This window comes from Carcharhinus amblyrhynchos, chromosome 12, assembly GCF_965287045.1.
Source record: "Carcharhinus amblyrhynchos chromosome 12, sCarAmb.v2.hapA, whole genome shotgun sequence".
NCBI lineage: Eukaryota > Metazoa > Chordata > Chondrichthyes > Carcharhiniformes > Carcharhinidae > Carcharhinus > Carcharhinus amblyrhynchos.
Window position 1 is genome coordinate 87,935,394 of NC_137335.1, and position 26,823 is coordinate 87,962,216.

The 26,823-nt window shown below is 46.1% G+C and overlaps 2 protein-coding genes across 2 annotated transcripts in view; one reads left to right on the top strand and one right to left on the bottom strand.

Moving 5' to 3' along the window:
- The window catches only part of adcy3a (adenylate cyclase 3a), a 66,897-nt gene extending 44,104 nt beyond the window's left edge, over positions 1-22,793 (bottom strand). Inside the window, 1 exon segment of the mRNA XM_080199686.1 lies at positions 21,680-22,793. Within this exon segment, the coding sequence (XP_080055812.1) occupies positions 21,680-22,342 (663 nt within the window). The 5' untranslated portion in view covers positions 22,343-22,793.
- The window catches only part of pomca (proopiomelanocortin a), a 61,678-nt gene continuing 56,951 nt past the window's right edge, over positions 22,097-26,823 (top strand). The window contains exon 1 of the mRNA XM_080200913.1: positions 22,097-22,147. The gene's annotated coding sequence lies outside the window, so the exon portion shown is untranslated. The remainder of the gene's footprint in view (positions 22,148-26,823) is intronic.

Here is a 26,823-nt window from a genome sequence, read left to right on the forward strand (position 1 = left end):
GTAATGGAGAGGTTTGAGAAGGCACCTCTATCCGCACCAGGCACGGAAAGTCTCAGTTGTATTCATAGACTCCACACACACTCTCTCCAGGGACACTCGGCCCCGAATGTAGCCACGGTACAGGGGCAGACAGTCAGGTCAGTCAACCCCCTGGATCACCCGCTGTCCGGACCCTGTTGATGGTGAGTTTGGCCAGGCCAGAGCAGGTTCACAGGGATGTCCTCCCCCCTTCCCCCCCCGACCCTTCCCCCCTTCCCCCCCACACACCCCACCTTCCCCCCCTTCCTTCCTTCCTTCCCCCCTTCCTTCCTTCCCCCCCTCCCCCTCACCCCCCCACCCCACCCCACCTTCCCCCCTCCCCCCACACCCCCCTTCCCCCCCCACACCCCCCCTTCCCCCCCACACCCCCTTCCCCCCCTTCCTTCCTTCCCCCCCCTCCCCCTCCCCCCCACCCCACCCAACCCACTCCCCCTCCCCCCACCCCACCCCACCCCTCATCCCACCCACCCACCCCCACACCCCCCCCTCCCCCCCCAACAACCCCCCCTCCCCCCCCCCCACAACCCCCCACCCACCCACCCCACACCCCCCCCTCCCCCCCCAACAACCCCCCCTCCCCCCCCCCCCCCACAACCCCCCCCCCACCACCCAACCCCCACACCCCCCCACACTGCTCCACTGGGAACCTTCACCACTGGGCAGCAACAAGACACGTCCTGGTGATGGGTGGGGACAGGGTAGTGGAAGCAGCAGCTCATACAGGAAACCCCCTCTGTGCAGCAGCAAAGGCACTGGGGGGGGGGGGGGGGGGGGTGGTGGTGGAGGAGGTGGTGGGGGGACAGGGTGTGGATTTCCACGAGCAAGCCCAGACTGTGCAGCTCTGGCTCCTAAAGAAAGGTTTGGGACTTTGGGGCCAATATGAAACCCTGGCTGAGGGAGAGCACACTCAGACACATGAGAAGTGTTACTATTGCGTACCCATTGATCACTCATTAACCAACCACAAATGACTCTGGTCAATCACTGGGTAATAATTGATGATTCAATTGATGAAGAAATAGCAGAGGTACTTAATGAATACTTTACTTCAGTATTCACAGTGGAAAAGGATCTTGGTGGTTGTGGTGCAGGCTTGCAGCGGACTGAAAAGCTTGAGCATGTAGATATTAAGAAAGAGGATGTGTCGGAGCTTTTGAAAAGCATCAAGTTAGATAAGTCGCCAGGACCGGATGGGATGTACCCCAGGTTACTGTGGGAGGCGAGGGAAGAGATTGCAGAGCCTCTGGCGATGATCTTTGCATCATCAATGGAGACAGGAGAGGTTCCGGAGGACTGGAGGATTGTGGATGTTGTTCCTTTATTCAAGAAAGGGAGTAGAGATAGCCCAGGAAATTATAGACCAGTGAGTCTAACCTCAGTGGTTGGTAAGTTAACATAGAACATAGAACACTACAGCACAAACAGGCCCTTCGGCCCACAAGTTGCGCCGATCACATCATCACCTACCAACCTACAGACCTATCTATAACCCTCAATCTCATTAAACCCCATATACTCATCCAGGAGTCTTTTAAAAGACCCCAGCGAGTTCGCCTCCACCACCACTGACGGCAGCCGATTCCATTCACTCACCACCCTCTGAGTGAAAAACTTACCCCTAACATCACTTCTGAACTTCCCTCCCCGCACCTTAAATCTGTGTCCTCTCGTAGCGACCATTTCAACCCGGGGAAATAGCCTCTGAGAATCCACCCTATCTATTCCTCTCAACATTTTGTAAACTTCTATCAGGTCGCCTCTCAACCTTCGTCTCTCCAGGGAAAAGAGACCCAGCTCCCTCAACCTAACTTCATAAGGCATGCCTCCCAGTCCAGGCAACATCCTTGTAAATCTCCTCTGTACCCTTTCAATAGCTTCTACATCTTTCCTATAGTGAGGCGACCAGAACTGCACACAATACTCTAAATGAGGCCTGACAAGGGTCTTATAAAGTTCCAGCATTACCTCCCGACTCCTAAACTCAATCCCTCAGTTGATGGAGAAGATCCTGAGAGGCAGGATTTATGAACATTTGGAGAAAGTATAATATGATTAAGAATAGTCAGCACGGCTTTGTCACAGGCAGATCATGCCTTATGAGCCTGATTGAATTTTTTGAACATGTGACTAAACACATTGATGAAGGAAGAGCAGTAGATGTAGTATATCTGGACTTCAGCAAGGCATTTGATAAGGTGCCCCATGCAAGGCTTATTGAGAAAGTGGGAGGGCATGGGATCCAAGGGGACATTACTTTGTGGATCCAGAACTGGCTTGCCCACAGAAGGCAAAGAGTGGTTATAGATGGGTCACATATTCTGCATGGAGGTCAGTCACCAGTGGAGTGCCCCAGGGGTCTGTTCTGGGACCCTTACTGTTTGTGATTTTTATAAATGACCTGGATGAGGAAGTGGAGGGATGGGTTGGTAAGTTTGCTGATGACACAAAGGTTGGAGGTGTTGTGGATAGTGTGGAGGGATGTCAGAAGTTGCAGCGAGACAGTGAAAGGATGCAAGACTGGGCAGAGAAGTGGCAGATGGACTTCAACCCAGATAAATGTGAAATGAGTCATTTTGGCAGGTCAAATAGGATGTCAGAATATAATATTAATGGTAGAACTCTTGGCAGTGTGGAAGATCAGAAGGATCTTGGGGTCTGAGTTCATAGGACGCTCAAACCAGCTGCGCAGGTTGTAGCTGTGGTTAAGAAGGCGTATGGTGTACTGGCCTTCATCAATCGAGGGATTGAGTTTAGGAATCGAGAGATAATGCTGCAGCTATATAGGACCCTGGTCAGACCCCACTTGGAGTACTGAGCTCAGTTCTGGTCACCTCATTACAGGGAGGATGTGGAAGCCATAGAAAGGGTGCAGAGGAGATCTACAAGGATGTTGCCTGGATTGGGGAACGTGCCTTATGAGGACAGGCTGAGGGAGCGCGGCCTTTTCTCCTTGGAGAGACGAGGATAAGGGGTGACCTGATAGAGGTGTATAAGATGTTGAGAGGTATAGATAGGGTGGATTCTCAGAGATTTTTTTCCCAGGGCTGAAATGATTGCCACAAGAGGACACAGGTTTAAGGTGCTGGGGAGTAGGTACAGAGGAGATGTCAGAGGTAAGTTTTTCACTCAGAGGGTAGTGGGTGTGTGGAATGGGCTGCTGGCAACGGTGGTGGAGGCGGATTCGATAGAGTCTTTTAAGAGATTTTAAATAAGTACATGGAACTTAGCAAGGTAGAGGGTTATAGGTAAGCCTAGTAATCTCTAAGGTAGGGACATGTACAGCACAACTTTGTGGGCTGAAGGGCCTGTATTGTGCTGTAGTTTTTCTATGTTTCATTGATCGATAACGGAGAGTAAAGGATAGATGGGGATGTTGTGCTAATGTTTCTGAAGCTGTAACGCACAGCCTAGGCTAATGATCAGGTGGAATTTGAATTTGGTTAATAAAATTCTGAACTATAAAGCTAGTCTTTGTAACAGTGACTATGAACGATCACTGAGTCTTGTTTGCCAAGGTCCTTTCAGGAAGGATATCTGTATCCTTACCCCATCTGGTCTACACGTGATTCCAGACCCACCACAACAAGGTCAACTCTGAGTTTCCTTCCAAAATGGCTGAGAACGCCACTCAGTTCAAGGTAACAATGGGATAAGCAACAAATGCTGATCCTGCCAGTAATCCTGGGTATCTGTTATTCTATATATAAACCACCCGAACCCTCGATTAGATTCCAGTCTGTAACTCACTCCCGGGTATCTGTTATTCTGTATATAAACCACCCCGAACCCCTCGATTAGATTCCAGTCTGTAACTCACTCCTGGGTATCTGTTATTCTATATATAAACCACCCCGAACCCCTCGATTAGATTCCAGTCTGTAACTCACTCCCGGGTATCTGTTATTCTGTATATAAACCACCCGAACCCCTCGATTAGATTCCAGTCTGTAACTCACTCCTGGGTATCTGTTATTCTATATATAAACCACCCTGAACCCCTCGATTAGATTCCAGTCTGTAACTCACTCCCGGGTATCTGTTATTCTATATATAAACCACCCGAACCCCTCGATTAGATTCCAGTCTGTAACTCACTCCCGGGTATCTGTTATTCTATATATAAATCACCCTGAACCCCTCGATTAGATTCCAGTCTGTATATAAACCACCCCGAACCCCTTCGATTAGATTCAGTCTGTAACCTCACTCCTGGGTATCTGTTATTCCATATATAAACCACCCCGAACCCCTCGATAGATTCCAGTCTGTAACTCACTCCCGGGTATCTGTATCTGTATATAAACCACCCTGAACCCCTCGATGAGATTCCAGTCTGTAACTCACTCCCTGGGTATCTGTTATTCCTGTATATAAACCACCCCGAACCCTCGATTAGATTCCAGTCTGTAACTCACTCCCGGGTATCTGTAATTCTATATATAAACCACCCTGAACCCTCGATGAGATTCCAGTCTGTAACTCACTCCCGGGTATCTGTTATTCTGTATATAACCCACCCCGAACCCCTCGATTAGATTCCAGTCTGTAACTCACTCCCGGGTATCTGTTATTCTGTATATAAACCACCCCTGAACCCTCGATTAGATTCCAGTCTGTAACACACTCCCGGGTATCTGTTATTCTATATATAAACCACCCCGAACCCCTCGATTAGATTCCAGTCTGTAACTCACTCCCGGGTATCTGTTATTCTGTATATAAACCACCCCGAACCCCTCGATTAGATTCCAGTCTGTAACTCACTCCCGGGTATCTGTTATTCTATATATAAACCACCCTGAACCCCTCGATTAGATTCCAGTCTGTAACTCACTCCCGGGTATCTGTTATTCTGTATATAAACCACCCCGAACCCCTCGATTAGATTCCAGTCTGTAACTCACTCCCGGGTATCTGTTATTCTATATATAAACCACCCTGAACCCCTCGATTAGATTCCAGTCTGTAACTCACTCCCGGGTATCTGTTATTCTGTATATAAACCACCCGAACCCCTCGATTAGATTCCAGTCTGTAACTCACTCCCGGGTATCTGTTATTCTATATATAAACCACCCCGAACCCCCTCGATTAGATTCCAGTCTGTAACTCACTCCCCGGGTATCTGTTATTCTGTATATAAACCACCCTGAACCCCTCGATTAGATTCCAGTCTGTAACTCACTCCCGGGTATCTGTTATTCTGTATATAAACCACCCTGAACCCCTCGATTAGATTCCAGTCTGTAACTCACTCCCGGGTATCTGTTATTCTGTATATAAACCACCCGAACCCCCTCGATTAGATTCCAGTCTGTAACTCACTCCTGGGTATCTGTTATTCCATATATAAACCACCCCGAACCCCTCGATTAGATTCCAGTCTGTAACTCACTCCCGGGTATCTGTTATTCTATATATAAACCACCCTGAACCCCTCGATGAGATTCCAGTCTGTAACTCACTCCCGGGTATCTGTTATTCTGTATATAAACCACCCCGAACCCCTCGATTAGATTCCAGTCTGTAACTCACTCCCGGGTATCTGTTATTCCATATATAAACCACCCTGAACCCCTCGATTAGATTCCAGTCTGTAACTCACTCCCGGGTATCTGTTAGTATATAAACCACCCCGAACCCCTCGATTAGATTCCAGTCTGTAACTCACTCCCGGGTATCTGTTATTCTGTATATAAACCACCCCGAACCCCTCGATTAGATTCCAGTCTGTAACACACTCCCGGGTATCTGTTATTCTATATATAAACCACCCCGAACCCCTCGATTAGATTCCAGTCTGTAACTCACTCCCGGGTATCTGTTATTCTGTATATAAACCACCCCGAACCCCTCGATTAGATTCCAGTCTGTAACTCACTCCCGGGTATCTGTTATTCTATATATAAACCACCCTGAACCCCTCGATTAGATTCCAGTCTGTAACTCACTCCCGGGTATCTGTTATTCTGTATATAAACCACCCCGAACCCCTCGATTAGATTCCAGTCTGTAACTCACTCCCGGGTATCTGTTATTCTATATATAAACCACCCCGAACCCCTCGATTAGATTCCAGTCTGTAACTCACTCCCGGGTATCTGTTATTCTGTATATAAACCACCCTGAACCCCTCGATTAGATTCCAGTCTGTAACTCACTCCCGGGTATCTGTTATTCTGTATATAAACCACCCCGAACCCCTCGATTAGATTCCAGTCTGTAACTCACTCCCGGGTATCTGTTATTCTATATATAAACCACCCCGAACCCCTCGATTAGATTCCAGTCTGTAACTCACTCCCGGGTATCTGTTATTCTGTATATAAACCACCCCGAACCCCTCGATTAGATTCCAGTCTGTAACTCACTCCCGGGTATCTGTTATTCTATATATGAACCACCCCGAACCCCTCGATTAGATTCCAGTCTGTAACTCACTCCCGGGTATCTGTTATTCTATATATAAACCACCCCGAACCCCTCGATTAGATTCCAGTCTGTAACTCACTCCCGGGTATCTGTTATTCTATATATAAACCACCCCGAACCCCTCGATTAGATTCCAGTCTGTAACTCACTCCCGGGTATCTGTTATTCTGTATATAAACCACCCCGAACCCCTCGATTAGATTCCAGTCTGTAACTCACTCCCGGGTATCGGTTATTCTGTATATAAACCATCCCGAACCCCTCGATTAGATTCCAGTCTGTAACTCACTCCCGGGTATCTGTTATTCTGTATATAAACCACCCTGAACCCCTCGATTAGATTCCAGTCTGTAACTCACTCCCGGGTATCTGTTATTCTATATATAAACCACCCCAAACCCCTCGATTAGATTCCAGTCTGTAACTCACTCCCGGGTATCTGTTATTCTATATATAAACCACCCCGAACCCCTCGATTAGATTCCAGTCTGTAACTCACTCCCGGGTATCTGTTATTCCATATATAAACCACCCCGAACCCCTCGATTAGATTCCAGTCTGTAACTCACTCCCGGGTATCTGTTATTCTGTATATAAACCACCCCGAACCCCTCGATTAGATTCCAGTCTGTAACTCACTCCCGGGGAGCTGTTATTCTGTATATAAACCACCCCGAACCCCTCGATTAGATTCCAGTCTGTAACTCACTCCCGGGGAGCTGTTATTCTGTATATAAACCACCCCGAACCCCTCGATTAGATTCCAGTCTGTAACACACTCCCGGGGAGCTGTTATTCTGTATATAAACCACCCCGAACCCCTCGATTAGATTCCAGTCTGTAACTCACTCCCGGGTATCTGTTATTCTATATATAAACCACCCCGAACCCCTCGATTAGATTCCAGTCTGTAACTCACTCCCGGGTATCTGTTATTCTATATATAAACCACCCCGAACCCCTCGATTAGATTCCAGTCTGTAACTCACTCCCGGGTATCTGTTATTCTGTATATAAACCACCCCGAACCCCTTGATTAGATTCCAGTCTGTAACTCACTCCCGGGTATCTGTTATTCTTTATATAAACCACCCCGGACCCCTCGATTAGATTCCAGTCTGTAACTCACTCCCGGGGAGCTGTTATTCTGTATATAAACCACCCCGGACCCCTCGATTAGATTCCAGTCTGTAACTCACTCCCGGGTATCTGTTATTCTATATATAAACCACTCCGAACCCCTCGATTAGATTCCAGTCTGTAACTCACTCCCGGGTATCTGTTATTCTATATATAAACCACCCCGAACCCCTCGATTAGATTCCAGTCTGTAACTCACTCCCGGGTATCTGTTATTCCATATATAAACCACCCCGAACCCCTCGATTAGATTCCAGTCTGTAACTCACTCCCGGGTATCTGTTATTCTGTATATAAACCACCCCGAACCCCTCGATTAGATTCCAGTCTGTAACTCACTCCCGGGTATCTGTTATTCTGTATATAAACCACCCCGAACCCCTCGATTAGATTCCAGTCTGTAACTCACTCCTGGGTATCTGTTATTCCATATATAAACCACCCCGAACCCCTCGATTAGATTCCAGTCTGTAACTCACTCCCGGGTATCTGTTATTCTATATATAAACCATCCCGAACCCCTCGATTAGATTCCAGTCTGTAACACACTCCCGGGTATCTGTTATTCTATATATAAACCACCCCGAACCCCTCGATGAGATTCCAGTCTGTAACTCACTCCCGGGTATCTGTTATTCTATATATAAACCACCCCGAACCCCTCGATTAGATTCCAGTCTGTAACCCACTCCCGGGTATCTGTTATTCTATATATAAACCCCCCCGAACCCCTCGATTAGATTCCAGTCTGTAACTCACTCCCGGGTATCTGTTATTCTGTATATAAACCACCCCGAACCCCTCGATTAGATTCCAGTCTGTAACTCACTCCCGGGTATCTGTTATTCTATATATAAACCACCCCGAACCCCTCGATTAGATTCCAGTCTGTAACTCACTCCCGGGTATCTGTTATTCTATATATAAACCACCCCGAACCCCTCGATTAGATTCCAGTCTGTAACTCACTCCCGGGTATCTGTTATTCTGTATATAAACCACCCCGAACCCCTCGATTAGATTCCAGTCTGTAACTCACTCCCGGGTATCTGTTATTCCATATATAAACCACCCCGAACCCCTCGATTAGATTCCAGTCTGTAACTCACTCCCGGGTATCTGTTATTCTATATATAAACCACCCCGAACCCCTCGATTAGATTCCAGTCTGTAACTCACTCCTGGGTATCTGTTATTCTGTATATAAACCACCCCGAACCCCTCGATTAGATTCCAGTCTGTAACTCACTCCCGGGTATCTGTTATTCTATATATAAACCACCCCGAACCCCTCGATTAGATTCCAGTCTGTAACACACTCCCGGGTATCTGTTATTCTGTATATAAACCACCCCGAACCCCTTGATTAGATTCCAGTCTGTAACTCACTCCCGGGTATCTGTTATTCTATATATAAACCACCCCGAACCCCTCGATTAGATTCCAGTCTGTAACTCACTCCCGGGTATCTGTTATTCTGTATATAAACCACCCCGAACCCCTCGATTAGATTCCAGTCTGTAACTCACTCCCGGGTATCTGTTATTCTATATATAAACCACCCCGAACCCCTCGATTAGATTCCAGTCTGTAACTCACTCCCGGGTATCTGTTATTCTATATATAAACCACCCCGAACCCCTCGATTAGATTCCAGTCTGTAACTCACTCCCGGGTATCTGTTATTCTATATATAAACCACCCCGAACCCCTCGATTAGATTCCAGTCTGTAACTCACTCCCGGGATCTGTTATTCTGTATATAAACCACCCCGAACCCCTCGATTAGATTCCAGTCTGTAACTCACTCCCGGGTATCTGTTATTCTATATATAAACCACCCCGAACCCCTCGATTAGATTCCAGTCTGTAACTCACTCCCGGGTATCTGTTATTCTATATATAAACCACCCCGAACCCCTCGATTAGATTCCAGTCTGTAACACACTCCCGGGTATCTGTTATTCTGTATATAAACCACCCCGAACCCCTCGATTAGATTCCAGTCTGTAACTCACTCCCGGGTATCTGTTATTCTGTATATAAACCACCCCGAACCCCTCGATTAGATTCCAGTCTGTAACTCACTCCCGGGTATCTGTTATTCTATATATAAACCACCCCCGAACCCCTCGATTAGATTCCAGTCTGTAACTCACTCCCGGGTATCTGTTATTCTATATATAAACCACCCCGAACCCCTCGATTAGATTCCAGTCTGTAACTCACTCCCGGGTATCTGTTATTCTATATATAAACCACCCCGAACCCCTCGATTAGATTCCAGTCTGTAACACACTCCCGGGTATCTGTTATTCTGTATATAAACCACCCCGAACCCCTCGATTAGATTCCAGTCTGTAACTCACTCCCGGGTATCTGTTATTCTGTATATAAACCACCCCGAACCCCTCGATTAGATTCCAGTCTGTAACACACTCCCGGGTATCTGTTATTCTGTATATAAACCACCCCGAACCCCTCGATTAGATTCCAGTCTGTAACTCACTCCCGGGTATCTGTTATTCTGTATATAAACCACCCCGAACCCCTCGATTAGATTCCAGTCTGTAACTCACTCCCGGGTATCTGTTATTCTATATATAAACCACCCTGAACCCCTCGATTAGATTCCAGTCTGTAACTCACTCCCGGGTATCTGTTATTCTGTATATAAACCACTCCGAACCCCTCAATTAGATTCCAGTCTGTAACACACTCCCGGGTATCTGTTATTCTGTATATAAACCACCCCGAACCCCTCGATTAGATTCCAGTCTGTAACTCACTCCCGGGTATCTGTTATTCTGTATATAAACCACCCCGAACCCCTCGATTAGATTCCAGTCTGTAACTCACTCCCGGGTATCTGTTATTCTATATATAAACCACCCTGAACCCCTCGATTAGATTCCAGTCTGTAACTCACTCCCGGGTATCTGTTATTCTGTATATAAACCACTCCGAACCCCTCAATTAGATTCCAGTCTGTAACTCACTCCCGGGTATCTGTTATTCTGTATATAACCCCCCCCCGAACCCCTCGATTAGATTCCAGTCTGTAACTCACTCCCGGGTATCTGTTATTCTATATATAAACCACCCCGAACCCCTCGATTAGATTCCAGTCTGTAACTCACTCCCGGGTATCTGTTATTCTATATATAAACCACTCCGAACCCCTCGATTAGATTCCAGTCTGTAACTCACTCCCGGGTATCTGTTATTCTGTATATAAACCCCCCCCGAACCCCTCGATTAGATTCCAGTCTGTAACTCACTCCCGGGTATCTGTTATTCTATATATAAACCACCCCGAACCCCTCGATTAGATTCCAGTCTGTAACTCACTCCCGGGTATCTGTTATTCTGTATATAAACCACCCCGAACCCCTCGATTAGATTCCAGTCTGTAACTCACTCCCGGGTATCTGTTATTCTATATATAAACCACCCCGAACCCCTCGATTAGATTCCAGTCTGTAACACACTCCCGGGTATCTGTTATTCTATATATAAACCACCCCGAACCCCTCGATTAGATTCCAGTCTGTAACTCACTCCCGGGTATCTGTTATTCTGTATATAAACCACCCCGAACCCCTCGATTAGATTCCAGTCTGTAACTCACTCCCGGGTATCTGTTATTCTATATATGAACCACCCCGAACCCCTCGATTAGATTCCAGTCTGTAACTCACTCCCGGGTATCTGTTATTCTGTATATAAACCACCCCGAACCCCTCGATTAGATTCCAGTCTGTAACTCACTCCCGGGTATCTGTTATTCTGTCAATAAAACCCTTTTAAGTTCAATGGTTGGGAAACTTGTTGGAACAGTTACTGGGATAAAGTTAGCAGTTACAATGGATAAATGTGGGTTAATTAAGTAAGAGGCATGGGTTTTTGAAGGGAAAATTGTGTTTTACTATCTCACATGGGATGGATAGGATAGAGGTGGAGAGACTCTTCCCGCTCAGAAAGGACAGTAGGACTAGGGGGCACAGCCTCAAGATAAAGGGGGGGCGCGGTTTAGAACGGAGTTGAGGAGGAACTTCTTCACTCAAAGGGTGGTGAATCTCTGGAATTCTCTGCCCGTTGAAGTGGTGGAGGCTGCCTCGCTAAATATTTTTAAGAAGCGGGTTGATGGGTTCTTGATAAGAGAGGGGATTAAGGGTTATGGGGAGAGGGCGGGAAAGTGGAACTGAGCCACGACAGATCAGCCATGATCTTATTGAATGGCGGGGCAGGCTCGAAGGGCTAGATGGCCTACTCCTGCTCCTATTTCTTATGTTCTTATGTTCAAGTCAGAAACAGAGGGAGTTGATATGAACAGAACATCCAAACACATGAATTAGAAGCAGGAAGAAGCTATTTGGCCCCTGGAGCCTGCTCCACCATTCAGGCTGGTCTGATTGTAACGTCATCCCCACATTTGTGCTGATTCCCCCATAACCCTATCCCCTTGTTAATCAAGAAGCTATCTCACTCTGCCTTAACAATATTCAAAGGCTTTGCTTCCACTGCCTCAGAGACTCACACCTTCTGAAAGAAAAAAACTCTTAAAATCAGCGACTCCTTATTTTTAAACAGTGTTTCCTGGTTCTAGATTCCACAACAGGAAACATCCTCTCCACATCCACCTTATTTCAATCAAGTCGCTTCTTATTCTTCTAAACTCCAACAGATACAATCCTATCCTGTCCAACTTTTCCTTAACAGGCAACTTGCCCATCTTGTGGGTTGTCCCCAGGGATTTCAGAGTAGGGTTTAATTAGGTTGATGACAAGAAGAGTCATGGGTGGAGCTAGGCTTACAGAGAGACAAGCAGGCAGTTTCTATTTCTCTCTCTCGAGATTAAATTCTGGAACCTACGAGAAAATAGGTATCTCTCTCCAGAGGTGTTAAAAGGCTTGAGGGTCAGCAATTCATGTAAGCCTGTGTTTTTGCTAACTGATTTTGAAGAGGAGTTTAATTCTATGAGGAATGTTGCTTAAATTGGAACTAATAGAAATAGTCTAGCAGTTAAGAATTGTATCTTGTCATTTTTAAGCGTTTCAATTGGTAGAAGTTAAACTAATTCATTTGTTATAGTTGAACTGTACTGTTAAATAAAACTTGTTTTAATAATAGCTTCTTATTGGTGAATAGAATCAGACCCAGAATGAAATACAGTATCCTCACATTAATGCCAAAATTAAAAATAGTCGGGGTTTAGTCTAACTTGGCAATATACCTTGGGTTTCTGATCTGGTCTCTTACATCTTGCCAATTTAAATAGTCCATTTATGGCTACTTTTTGTTTCCTGTTAGCCAGCTAATCTTTTATTGATGTCACCCCTTACACATCAGCTTTTACTTTACATAATTACCTTGGATGTTGGCACTAAGTCATAATGATGGTTTGGGGAGCCAGTGCAGACACGATGGGCTGAATGGCCCCCTTCAGCACTGTAACAATTTGGAGATGCTGTGATATGAGGCACCCTCTGGAAACCCAGGACATCCACCTTTATCCACAGCAGGTGGCTTCTTCAAAGAGCCCCAATAAATTGGTTAAACATGATTTCCTTTTCAGAAAGCCACTTGCTGATTATCCTGAATTTATTTAAGTTCCTGTTGTAACTTCTTTAATGACAACTTTGAGCATTTTTCAATGGCAGATGTTAAGGTAATTGGTCTATAATTTCCTGCTTTCAGTCTTGCTCCCATTTTCCAATCTACATGTAGATTTAAATCCCACATGATTATCGTGGTACGTTTCTGATAAGCTTCCATTGTTCCTTCCTTTATACTCCATCCTATCATGTGGTCACAGTCGGGGTGGGAGGAAAGCGTGGGGAGGGGAGGGGGTGGGGGGGAAGTGTGGGGAGGGGAGGGGGTGGGGGGGAAGTGTGGGGAGGGGAGGGGGTGGGGGGGAAGTGTGGGGAGGGGAGGGGGTGGGGGGGAAGTGTGGGGAGGGGAGGGGGTGGGGGGGAAGTGTGGGGAGGGGAGGGGGTGGGGGGGAAGCGTGGGGAGGGGAGGGGGTGGGAGGAAAGCGTGGGGAGGGGAGGGGGTGGGGGGGAAGCGTGGGGAGGGGAGGGGGTGGGGGGGAAGCGTGGGGAGGGGAGGGGGTGGGGGGGAAGCGTGGGGAGGGGAGGGGGTGGGGGGGAAGTGTGGGGAGGGGAGGGGGTGGGGGGGAAGCGTGGGGAGGGGAGGGGGTGGGGGGGAAGTGTGGGGAGGGGAGGACTCCACTCCCAAAAGGGTCTTCTGGCTTTTATCATTTCTCATCTCTGTTTTCACATCCTGGTTTCGATCATCACTCAGTAATTATTGTGACCCCCAGCTGATATTACTCCTGAACAAATCAGATCCCGGAGTGGAAACCGGCTTAATAAATCCAAATGTTATTTTCTGTTTAGATACATGGAGGGTATTTACTGAACAGTCACAGCGACTGCAGCCAATGTTTAACAAGAGAATAAAGTATTATTAAAAAGATGAACTTTAATACACTACTCCTTCACCCAGCTACACCTTTCTCAGATCTATACAGACTGGCAATGATATCATAAGTTATAAAGTCCACACACACTAACACTAAAACACACACGGACAGACAGACAGACAAACACCAAAACACAGACTGACACAGACAAACATGTACACACACACACACACACACACATTGCACATTGATACTGAAAGGCAAACTGATGCAGCCAGACACACAGGCACAAACAGACTCACACACACACTGACACAGGGATACAGACTAGCTAACAAGAAACAGTTGGCATTTGTCAATCTTTTTCTGGTTGGGAGGTTGTGATGAGTGGTGTCCTATAGGGATCAGTGCTGGAGTCTCCAGTGTTTACGATTTATATCAGTGACTTGGATGAAGATGTGTTTGTTAAATTTGCTGATGGCACAAAAATAGAGAAGGTGGCGACAGAGGGACAAAGATATGTTAAGCGATTGGGGAAAAAAGCCTGGCAAATGGGATATGATGCAAGCAATGGAACGTGATGACCTAAAGGTATTATCGCTAGACTATTATTACAGAAACTCAGCTAATGTTCTGGGGACCTGGGTTCGAATCCCACCATGGCGGATGGTGGAATCTGAATTCAAGAAAAAATGTCTGGAATTAAGAATCCACTGATGACCATGAAACCATCGTTGATTGTTAGAAAAACTCATCTTGTGCTCTGTTGCATGCCAAACAAGTAAACAAACCCAAATTAACTTAGGGTCACTAATGTCCTTTAGGGATGAAAATCTGCCTTCCTTACCTGGTCTGGCCTATATGTGACTCCAGGGCCACAGCAACTTAACTGCCCTCCAAGGGCAACTAGGGATGGGCAATAAATGCCTATGTCTCACAAATGAATAATAAAAATGTGAACTTGTCCATTTTGGTTGGAAAAATACAAAAGCTTAATATCTAAATGGGGTGAGATTGCAAAGCTGAGGAGTAGAGGGATCTGGATGTCCTAGTGCATGAATCACAAAAGGTTTGTATGCAGGTACAGCAAGTAATTAGGTAAGCTAATAGAATACTTACACAAACCATAAGGTTCAATAATTACTCAGCAGGTAGAGGTTAACAAGGTAGTTTATTTGAGTTAAACTATGTACCAGGGAGTCATTAACTCCCTGGGTATAAACTGACCTAATTCAACCACTGCGCCACAAGCCCAGCTGCTGTGCCATTGGCATTAGTGAGAGACAGAGAGACACCTGTTTCTTCCGCCAATCCAGGCAGCAACTGCTTGTATTTTAAAACGAAACTGAAACCCTTTCTTTCCTGCACGCTTAGCTCCTCTCATTAATCACATGGCTCTGTCTCTATCAATTAACTTAATGAAAAATCTACCTGAAACCCCAGAGGGAACCTACATATACAAATGCATTCACTAAACTCAGTTATTAGTCTGCATTCTTATCACTTACTGCAAGTTTACCAGACAAATTGACTCTTGTAACAAAACACTGCATCTTAAAGTAACCACATCTTAAACATAAAATATAGCAAAATAGCACAGTGTCATCACACTTTCCCATGAAAAGAAAGTGAACCAATAATATGAACAGATGGCTTCATTTTTCAAAATCTCCAGTTTTCACACCATTAGTGGTCTAAAATATATATATATATACATACACACAGGTTATTGTATCTGAGCATGCAAATATAACATATCGTCCAGTGCAGTCTTTCCAACATTAAATGTTCCATTCTTCTTTCACGAAAGTCGTGACAAAATATCTTCAAACACATTCTCCCTTCCTGAGAAAGGACCCTTAAGGCAGCATGGTGGCACAGTGGTTAGCACCGCAGCCTCTCAGCTCCAGAGACCCTGGGTTCGATTCCTGGCTCGGGTCACTGTCTGTGTGGAGTCTGCACATTCTCCCTGTGTCTGCATGGGTTTCCTCCAGGTGCTCCGGTTTCCTCCCACAGTCCAAAGATGTGTGGGTATGTGCATTGACCATGTTAAATTGTTCCTTAGTGCCCTGGGATGTGTAGGTTAGAGGGATTACCGAGGTGAATATGTGGGGTTACTGGAATTGGGCCTGGATAGGATTGTTGTGATGGGTTGAATGGCCTCCTCTGCACTGTAGGAATTCTACAATTGCTGCTTTTTGTGACCCTCTGCTGTTCAGTTGCTTCCTCTTTCTTTGCAGCTGCCGCCTGTTTTTAATCCTGCTTTGAGGCTGAGCTCGAATTAATTAATTCTGGTGATGTCCTCACAGAACTAGGCAGGATCAAGAGGAAAAATTTTACACTGAGTGTAAATTAGCACAAATAACCTTGGATTTGTTCTTTTTAAATTTCTTTTCTTGAGTCCAACCAGTTTATTTATCCCAAAATGTCAAACCACTGGAATCTTCACAAAGATGAGCTGTCCAGATTTGTTCAAGAGACCTGGTTCCTTTGTACACTTTCTAAATTTCCTTTTTGTTTTCAGGGTTATCCAGAAAGGTCATTTTATCCCTGTCCCTTTTCTTGTGAACTGGTCTTAGTTCCCGTGTCAGGCAGTCCAATTCCACCTTTTGTTGCAAAATTCTTCCCAGAGTCTCCGGCTTCAGTTTAGGGTTTTCTTCTTTTTTTGAATCCTTGGTTTGTACTTGTGGATTTTTAATAATAACACAACTCCCAATTCTGAAACTGTTGGAAAGCCTTTCTTGTTCCCCCAAGAAGCTACATTGATAATATAAACAGGACAATCTTGGATTTTGAACGTACATCTTTCTGTTCCAATGTTGTTTATGGTGGCACTGCTAACTGCTCCATCAAATCCAAAAGCGTCATTTTAATCAACCAGGAAATCTTTCGCCACTGCATTTCCACAAAGCATTCCTTATTTAAACTAATCGAATGCAACACCTGAAAAAACTATTTTCTCAACACTCACTGTCTTATAACTTCTAATCCCACTCCAGCCCCCAATTCCTGCTAATATACCAGATCACAAACCCCAGGATATATTGTAAAATCAGATGAGATCCCCCAGATTTTCTATTTTGGCATTAATATGGGGGGGCGGGGTCTTTTATCAAAACAAATTTTATTTAACAACGCAGTTTAACTGCAACAAATAAATTACCTTAATTTTTAACAATTGAATAATATATAAACATGACAAGATACTATTCCTAACTGCTAACTTATCGTCAAGTTCCTCTTATAGACTTCAATCTCCCTTTATAATTAGTTAGTAAAACTGGCTTGTCTTAGACTAACAGTCCTCGAGCTTTCAGAATACCTCTGCGGTTAGGAACAGAGACCCCATCCCTCCTGGCAGACCAGGCAGGAACTGCTTTTAAATTTGAAACGAATCTCAAACCTTTCTTTCCTGCAGGTTTAGCTCCTCCCATTAATCACATAAAGGGGATTTTCACAGTAACTTCATTACAGTGTTAATGTAAGCCTAATAACTAAACATTAACGTTAATTCTATCTCTGTCAGTCAAATAATCAAAACTGTACTCTGAAACCTCAGAGGAATAAGTAATCACAAATGCATTCGCTAAAACCAGTCATTAGTCTGTGTTCTTAATGCGTGCTGCATGTTTACCAGACAAATCAACTCTTGCAACAAAATATTTCCTCTTAAACAAACCCCAAGTTACACAAAATATATCAAATTGTTATCAGTATTATCAGGGACATTGACAATAAAGAGACCTGTGAAATCCACATGTAACCCTATCCAAAGTTGGCCAGAGGGTCCATGGGTGCCAGTGAGAGGAAGTGTTTGTTGCAGTTGGCATTGTTTATAATGCTTATAACATCTGGTGAGCATCTTTTGGTCTGATCTGGGTGAACAATTAATAATTCCTCATAGCTGGAAAGGTTTGAACTGGTCTGACGTGTAATCCATGGAAAACCATCGGCTTTACTCTGGACAGGACTGCCCCTCTCTCTGGATTTGCATTAAGGGCTAACGCAATTTCTTGTGGCACGGTGACACTCGGAAACACACTGAACCTACCTCACATTAAGTTGATCTTTCTCTACACCCTAACTGTGACTGTAACACTACATTCTGCACTCTCTCCTTTCCTTCTCTACGAACAGTATGCTTTGTCGGTATAGCGCACAAGAATCAATATTTTTCACTGTATGTTAATACGCGTAACAATAATAAATCAAACCAAAATGATTGTATTGAAATAAACACTTCTGGATGTTAATCATTACAAATTTTTTTGAATCCTGATCCAATACCAATTGTTGACTCCTGGAGTTGGCCTCCTGCTGGCTTGGCATAAAGATCCTCAATCTTTGGGATCGGACACATGTCCAGCTTGGCTGTCTGATTGGAAAGTCAATCTGTAATCCCCACAAATGCAGACTGTTCTGTCCGATTTCAGTACAGGTACAATGGGGGCAGCCCATTCGGAAAACTCGACTGGCCTCGTGACTCCTCATTTTCCAAACATTTATCTGCTGCAACTTTTTGATGTGTGGCACGGGATGAGTTCTATGAAATTTGGGGATATTTATCTGAAGTTACATCGATGATCACCCTGATGCGCTGGATCTGTCGTGAAAGATCTTGGGGTATTTTTTAAAAACTTCTTGTAAACAGCCATCAATTTCCCTGAAGCTGTCGACCTACTGAGTTTATCTGACGTAGCCAGTCATTCCTGTGAGACGAGGGCCCTGATCTTTCACAATGGTGATCAGTAGTTGAGTAGACTGGTGTTGATAAGTTGCTAGTGTGGATGTAGTTCCAAAAGTTCCCCAGTTTACGTGGCCAATCTAACTGTTAGTTTACTTTACTTGAGGGATTTAACTCTGCCGTGAAGATATTTAATTGTCTGCTTCCTGGTGGTGGTGAGAGAGGCACCAGAATCCACTTCCACGCTTAGTGACCACCCGTTTACAATAGGATTCCATCTACTCATCTTGACATTATTCAACTGATACACTCAGATTCCTCTTCTGAATCATGTTCTAAATTATGTTCTGAAGTCCATCCAAGTGCGTTGTGTTTGTCTCAATATTTAATTCAGATGTGGCCTCTTCGATTGCAGCCAAAACAAAATCCCGAAATTTACAACTTCCCTGGGGGTGATCTGCCCCGCATCTCGAGAATTCATCAGCATTTCTAAGAAGTTGACTATTTATTTCAGTCTCCACCTTATTCAGTGAATTATTGCTCAGTCTCTTTCTACACTCTGCCCCCCCACATTGCAAATGTTTTGTGCCACCTCTTGTGGCACGCACTGTAACTCAGGGGCACTCTCAACCAATTGACAACATTTAAAAAGGCAGATCCATGGATAGAGGTTTAGAGGGATTTGGGCCGGGGGGGGGGGGGGTGGGGGGGGGGGGGGGGGGGGGGGGGGGGGGGGGGGGGGGGGGGGGGGGGGGGGGGGGGGGGGGGGGGGGTGGGGGGGGGGGGGGGGGGGGGGGGGGGGGGGGGGGGGGGGGGGGGGGCTCTGCAAATTTCCTTAGTCTTTCTATATACATCACAATTGTCTCTGCTGATCCCTTACAGCACAGCTAACCCTATAAGACCACATAACGATACACGGTCTGGGGCTATAAGGTTCCTTTACCAATGTTGCAAGCTGGTTAAAAAACTTCCGGGGATGTTAAATTTATCATGAAATTATCAGAATAATAAGTCCACATGCTTCTCCATTCCTGTAATTTCATTAGTGAGGCAGGAGGCGGGGAGGTGGAGGGGCGCGGGAGGGGAGGGCTCGCAGGTGGCGATCGGGAATGGCGAAAGTGGAAAAGTTAAAGAGAGAAAGAGGATGATAAAAATGGATGACTGAGATGAAAAGAAGGAATTAAACAAAATGAATGGAAATAGGGTGAAGGTGGGGGGGGGGGAGAGATCACACTCTGAATCTGTTGAATTCAATGTTCAGTCTGGAAGGCCGGAAGTGCCCAAATGGAAGATGAGGTGCTGTTCCTCCAGTTTGTGTTTGCTAGAACATTGCAAAGGCTAAGGACGGACACGTGGACAGGAGAGCAGGGTGGAAACCAACAGGAAGGTCGGGGTCCTGCTTGCAGACATCGAATGTGTTCAGCAAAACAGTCTGTGTTTGGTCTCTGATGTAGAGGAGACCTCATTGGGAGCAGTGAATGCAATACATCAGATTGAAGGAGGTGAGAGGGGTGTTTAGGCCCTGGGACAGAAGGAGGTAACACGGGAGAAGTTGCACCTTCTGCGATTGCGTGGGAAGGTGCTGTGGGCAGGGGTGAGGTGTTGGGTGTGATGGAGGAATGGACCAGGGTATCCCAGAGAGGGTGGTCCCTGCAGAATGCTGACAGGGGCAGTGAGGGGAAGCTGTGTTGAAGGGTGGCATCATGCTGGAATTGGCGGGAATGGCAGAGGGTGATCCTGTGAATGCGGAGGATGTTGGGGTGAAAATTGAGGAGCAGGGGGACCTTACCATACATCTGGGAGGGAGGGGAGGGGGTGAGAACAGGGGGGCGAGGGGCTGGGTTGGATACGGTCAAGAGCTCTATCTCACCTTGGGTAGGAAACCACGATTGTTGGGGATACCAGAGGTAAGGATGTGGAGGAGGAAGAGGGAAGCCAGTGGAAGTGAACAAGGAGAGAGCAGTTTCTCCCAGCTGGATCTCAGGGTGGAAGCAGAGAGCCTTGGTCAACCATGTCAAAGAGTGTAGACAGGTGGAGAGGGTGAGGGGCGGCGAACTTACCTCAATTTCACATCTGATCTTATTTGTGACTTTAAAGCTGGTTCAATTATTGGAGCTTGGTGGTGGTGGTGGTGGGCTGGGTGGAGAAGGAAGTGGGCGAGGGGGGGTGGGGAAGGAAATGGGTGACAGGAGGGGGTGGGGGGGGAGGTGGGCAAGCAGGCGAGAGGAGGGGGTCAGGGGTGGGCAAGCGGGCAAGAGGAGGGGGTGGGGGAGGTGAGGAGGGAGGTGTGGCGAGGGAGTTGCGATGGGGAAGGAGGTGAGTGAGAGGAGGGGGTAGAGGGAACTGATTGGAGTACTGAGAAAGATGGGCTTGGACAGGGATTTGAGAGCTCGGCACATTCCCACACTGGGCGGGAGGGGAGATTGAATCCTGGAGATTCCTCAGACACGGAAAGCACTCACTCTGCAGACCAGACATCCTGTGTCTAATCTGACTGGATCAGAATGGCAGCAAGTCTGAGAAGACAGACTGGCCATTATTTCACAGGCTTTTCTCTGTAAATCTTTGTACAATTTACAGATCAGGCCCAGAGGTTAAACTGAGTCTGTGATCACACACACTCAGAATATTAACACATTTAACCCAGAAGCTCATTAAATCAGGTCAAACTGAGGCTCCGGTGATCCCGGAAATCAAACATCAGAAACAACCAGGCCTCCCCCACACCCCCGGCTCACTCCACACCCCCCACTCACTCCAACACCCCCACCCACCCACCCACCCCCACACCCCACATCCCCCATCTATCCCACACCCCTCACCCACCCCACACCCCCCCCCGTCTTCCCCATACCCCTTCACCCTCCCACTGACACTGCATCCCGAGGTCCCAGCGCCCAGAGATCCCCGCCCTGTACACTGCACCCTGAGATCCTACAGAAAGGCCCTCACTGTACCTGCTGTGCCAGGGCTGTGCTGTCCATCTGTTTCTGCTGTTGTTGTGCCGTGGTGACCCCCAGAACAAGGGTGTGAATCCCACAGCTGATGCTGCTGATGAGGACGATGGGGGTCAGCTGGAGTGGGAGGGTGATAAAGAAGGAAAAGGTGAAGAAAGCTTGCCAGCCCACAGTATCACTGGCTTCGTGGGAGTGTGAGAAGTTCAAGCCAAGATAGGAGAAGATCTGAGCAGCGATGAGGATCCAGAGGATGTACGGAATGACCTTCTGGGAGATTCTGTCTGGGAGAAGCCCGAACCTACACAGGACAAACAGGAGGAGATGGGCAGCCAATCCGAGTCCGGTCACCAGGAGAGAAGGCAGCTTGTCGCGGGAGTACAGAACCGCGCAGGTTACAATAACATAACAGTCGAAGAGTGCAGCAAAGATGGCCAGCACCAGGAGGGTCTCGTGTCGCTGACGGCGGAAGTAAGTCTGGTACAGATTCTCCAGAGATTCAGGGACAAAGGTCAGTCTCATGAAACGGGGGAGACACAAACAGCAAGCAGAGGAGCGGACGGTGACATCCTGACTCTTCTCTACAGCCTGCTCAGGGTCCGAGGGGAGACTGATGGAGCACTCTGCTGAGTATTCGGGTTCAGAGAAGGTACGGTTCCTGGGCATGGTGACGCTGCCAATCTCTCTCAGGCATCAGATGGTCTCCAGCCTGCTCCTGACCCAGCGTCCTGTACAAATTATTGTCCAGTTGTCCAGCACCAATTATCATGGACAAAATGATATTAAGGGTGCCAGGCTGGACAGCGGGTGCTGGAAATCCGTGCCAGGCAGTCAGTGCCCACTCTGCCAGGCCACTGATACCAGGCTGGACAGTCCGTGATGGTCAGTCCCTGATGGTCAGTCCCTGATGGACAGAGTGATGGACAGACCCTGATGGTCAGTCCCTGATGGACAGACAGTGATGGTCAGTCAGTGATGGTCAGTCCCTGATGGTCAGTCCTTGATGGACAGAGTGATGGACAGACCCTGATGGTCAGTCCCTGATGGACAGACAGTGATGGTCAGTCAGTGATGGTCAGTCCCTGATGGACAGACAGTGATGGTCAGTCAGTGATGGTCAGTCCCTGATGGTCAGTCCTTGATGGACAGAGCGATGGTCAGTCCCTGATGGTCAGTCCCTGATGGACAGAGCGATGGTCAGTCCCTGATGGTCAGTCCCTGATGGACAGAGCGATGGTCAGTCCCTGATGGTCAGTCCCTGATGGACAGAGCGATGGTCAGTCCCTGATGGACAGACAGTGATGGTCAGTCCGTGATGGACAGACAGTGATGGTCAGTCAGTGATGGTCAGTCCCTGATGGACAGAGCGATGGTCAGTCCCTGATGGACAGACAGTGATGGTCAGTCCGTGATGGACAGACAGTGATGGTCAGTCTGTGATGGACAGACAGTGATGGTCAGTCCGTGATGGTCAGTCAAGTGATGGACAGACAAGTGATGGACAGTGATGGACAGACAGTCCCCTGATGGACAGTCAGTGATGGTCAGACCCTGATGGTCAGTCCCTGATGGTCAGAGCCTGATGGTCAGACCCTGATGGTCACTCTGCGGCCAGGGGGACAGGGATGGCCGGTCTGGATGCGGACACTCGGGGAGGATGAGCAGCTCCGGACACTCGGTGCTGGGCAGAGCCTCGGGATTCGGACTCCGCTCCCGGGACCGGATTCCCGGCTCCAGGTTCCCGATCCCGGGCTGGGGGATTCCCGGATTCCCGGTCTCTCCTCCCGGATTCCCGGTCCCGGGTCCCGGGTGCGGCCTGGCGGGAGCGGCGGCTCCGGGGGCGGGTTCGGGATCCGGGCCGCGGGAGAGACTCCGAGAGACAGAGAGAGAGAGAGGGAGGGATAGTGATAGAGAAACAGATAGAGAGAGAGAGGGATAGGGGGAGAGAGGGAGGGAGAGACAGAGAGGGAGGGGGAAATAGTGAGATAGAGCGGAGAGAGAGGGATAGAGAGAGGGAGGGAGATAGTGATAGAGAGGGAGAGAGAGAGATAGACAAACAGATAGAGCGGAGAGAGAGAGGGATAGAGATAGAGAGAGAGATAGAGAGAGGGAGGGGGAGTGGGGGAGAGGGATAGAGAGAGAGGGAGAAATAGAGAGAGAGAGAGATAGATAGAGAGAGAAATAGAGAGAGAGAGAGATAGAGAGAGAGAGAGAAATAGAGAGAGAGATAGAGAGAGAAATACAGAGAGAAATAGAGATAGAGAGAAATAGAGAGAGAGAGATAGAGAGAGAGATAGAGAGAGAGAGAAATAGAGAGAGAAATAGAGAGAGAGAGGAATAGAGAGAGATAGATAGATAGAGAGAGAGAGAGAAATAGAGAGAGAAATAGAGAGAGAGAGAAATAGAGAGAGAGATAGAGATAGAGAGAGAGAAATAGAGAGAGAAATAGAGAGAGAGAGAAATAGAGAGAGGAATAGAGAGATAGATAGATAGAGAGAGAAATACAGAGAGAGAGAAATAGAGAGAGAGAGAGAAATAGAGAGAGAAATAGAGAGAGAGAAATAGAGAAATAGAGAGAGAGATAGAGATAAATAGAGATAGAGAGAGAGAAATAGAGAGAGAGAAAGAGAGAGAGAGAGAAATAGAGAGAGAGATAGAGATAAATAGAGATAGAGAGAGAGAAATAGAGAGAGAGAAAGAGAGAGAGAGAGAAATAGAGAGAGAAATAGAGAGAGAGATAGAGATAAATAGAGATAGAGAGAGAGAAATAGAGAGAGAGAAAGAGAGAGAGAGAGAAATAGAGAGAGAAATAGAGAGAGAGAGGAATAGAGAGAGATAGATAGATAGAGAGAGAAATAGAGAGAGAGAGAGAAATAGAGAGAGAAATAGAGAGAGAGAGAAATAGAGAGAGAGATAGAGATAGATAGAGAGAGAGAAATAGAGAGAGAAATAGAGAGAGAGAGAAATAGAGAGAGAGGAATAGAGAGATAGATAGATAGAGAGAGAAATACAGAGAGAGAGAAATAGAGAGAGAGAGAGAAATAGAGAGAGAGAGAGAGAAATAGAGAGAGAAATAGAGAGAGAGAAATAGAGAGAGAGATAGAGATAAATAGAGATAGAGAGAGAGAAAGAGAGAGAGAAATAGAGAGAGAGAGAAATAGAGAGAGAAAGAGAGAGAGAAATAGAGAGAGAAATAGAGAGAGAGAGAAATAGAGAGAGAAATAGAGAGAGAGAGAAATAGAGAGAGATAGAGAGAGAGAAAGAGAGAGAGAGAGAAATAGAGAGAGAGAGAAATAGAGAGAGAAATAGAGAGAGAGAAATAGAGAGAGAGAAAGAGAGAGAGAAATAGAGAGAGAGAGAAATAGAGAGATAGAAATAGAGAGAGAGAGAGAAATAGAGAGAGGGAGAAATAGAGAGAGATAGATAGATAGAGAGAGAAATAGAGAGAGAGAGATAGATAGAGAGAGAGAAATAGAGAGAGATAGATAGAGATAGATAGAGATAGAGAGAAATAGAGAGAGAGAGAGAAATAGAGAGAGAGATATAGAGAGAGAGATATAGAGAGAGATAGATAGAGACAGAAATAGAGAGAGAGAGAAATAGAGAGAGAGATATAGAGAGAGAAAGATAGAGACAGAAATAGAGAGAGAGAGAAATAGAGAGAGAGAAATAGAGATAGATAGAGATAGAGAGAAATAGAGAGAGAGAGAAATAGAGAGAGAGATATAGAGAGAGATAGATAGATAGAGAGAAAGAAATAGAGAGAGAGAAATAGAGAGAGAGATAGCGATAGATAGAGAGAGAGAGAAATAGAGAGAGAGAGAAATAGAGAGAGAGAAATAGAGAGAAATAGAGAGAGAGAGAGAAATAGAGAGAGAGAAATAGAGAGAGAGAGAGAAATAGAGAGAGAGATATAGAGAGAGAGAGAAATACAGAGAGAGAAATAGAGAGAGAGATAGAGATAAATAGAGATAGAGAGAAATAGAGAGAGAGAGAGAAATAGAGAGAGAGAGATAGTGATAGAGAAACAGATAGAGAGAGAGAGGGAGGGAGAAATAGTGAGATAGAGCGGAGAGAGGGATAGAGATAGAGAGAAACAGAGAGAGGGAGAGAGAGAGAGAGAGGGAGGGAGATAGTGATAGAGAGGGAGAGAGAGATAGACAAACAGATAGAGCGGAGAGAGAGAGGGATAGAGATAGAGAGAGAGATAGAGAGAGGGACAGAGGGAGAGGGGGATAGAGAGAGATAGAGAGAGGGAGGGGGAGTGGGGGAGAGGGATAGAGAGAGAGGGAGAAATAGAGAGAGAGATATAGAGAGAGAGAGAAATAGAGAGAGAGAGAGATATATAGAGAGAGAAATAGAGAGAGAGAGAGATAGATAGAGAGAGAGAAATAGAGAGAGAGATATAGAGAGAGAGAGAAATAGAGAGAGAGATATAGAGAGAGAGAGAAATAGAGAGAGAGAGAAATAGAGAGAGAGAGATAGAGAGAGAGAAATAGAGAGAGAGATATATAGAGAGAGAGAAATAGAGAGAGAGATATAGAGAGAGAGAGAGAAATAGAGAGAGAGAAATAGAGAGAGAGAGAAATAGAGAGAGAGATATAGAGAGAGATAGATAGAGAGAGAGAAATAGAGAGAGAGATAGAGATAGAGAGAAATAGAGAGAGAGAGAGAAATAGAGAGAGAGAGAAATAGAGAGTGAGAAATAGAGAGAGAGAAATAGAGAGAGAGAAGTAGAGAGAGATAGAGATAGAGAGAAATAGAGACGGAGAGAGAAATAGAGAGGGAGAGAGAAATAGAGAGAGTGAGAGAAATAGAGAGAGAGAAATAGAGAGAGAGAGATAGAAAAATAGAGAGAGAGAAATAGAGAGAGAGAGAAATAGAGAGAGAGAGAGATAGAGAGAGAGAGAGAAATAGAGAGAGAGAGAGAAATAGAGAGAGAGAAATAGAGAGAGAGAAATAGAGAGAGAGAGAAATAGAGAGAGAGAGAAATAGAGAGAGAAATAGAGAGAATAGAGAGAGAAATAGAGAGAGATAGATAGAGAGAGAAATAGAGAGAGAGAGAGAAATAGAGAGAGAGAGAAAGAGAGAGAAATAGAGAGAGAAATAGAGATAGAGAGATAGATAGAAATAGAGAGAAATAGAGA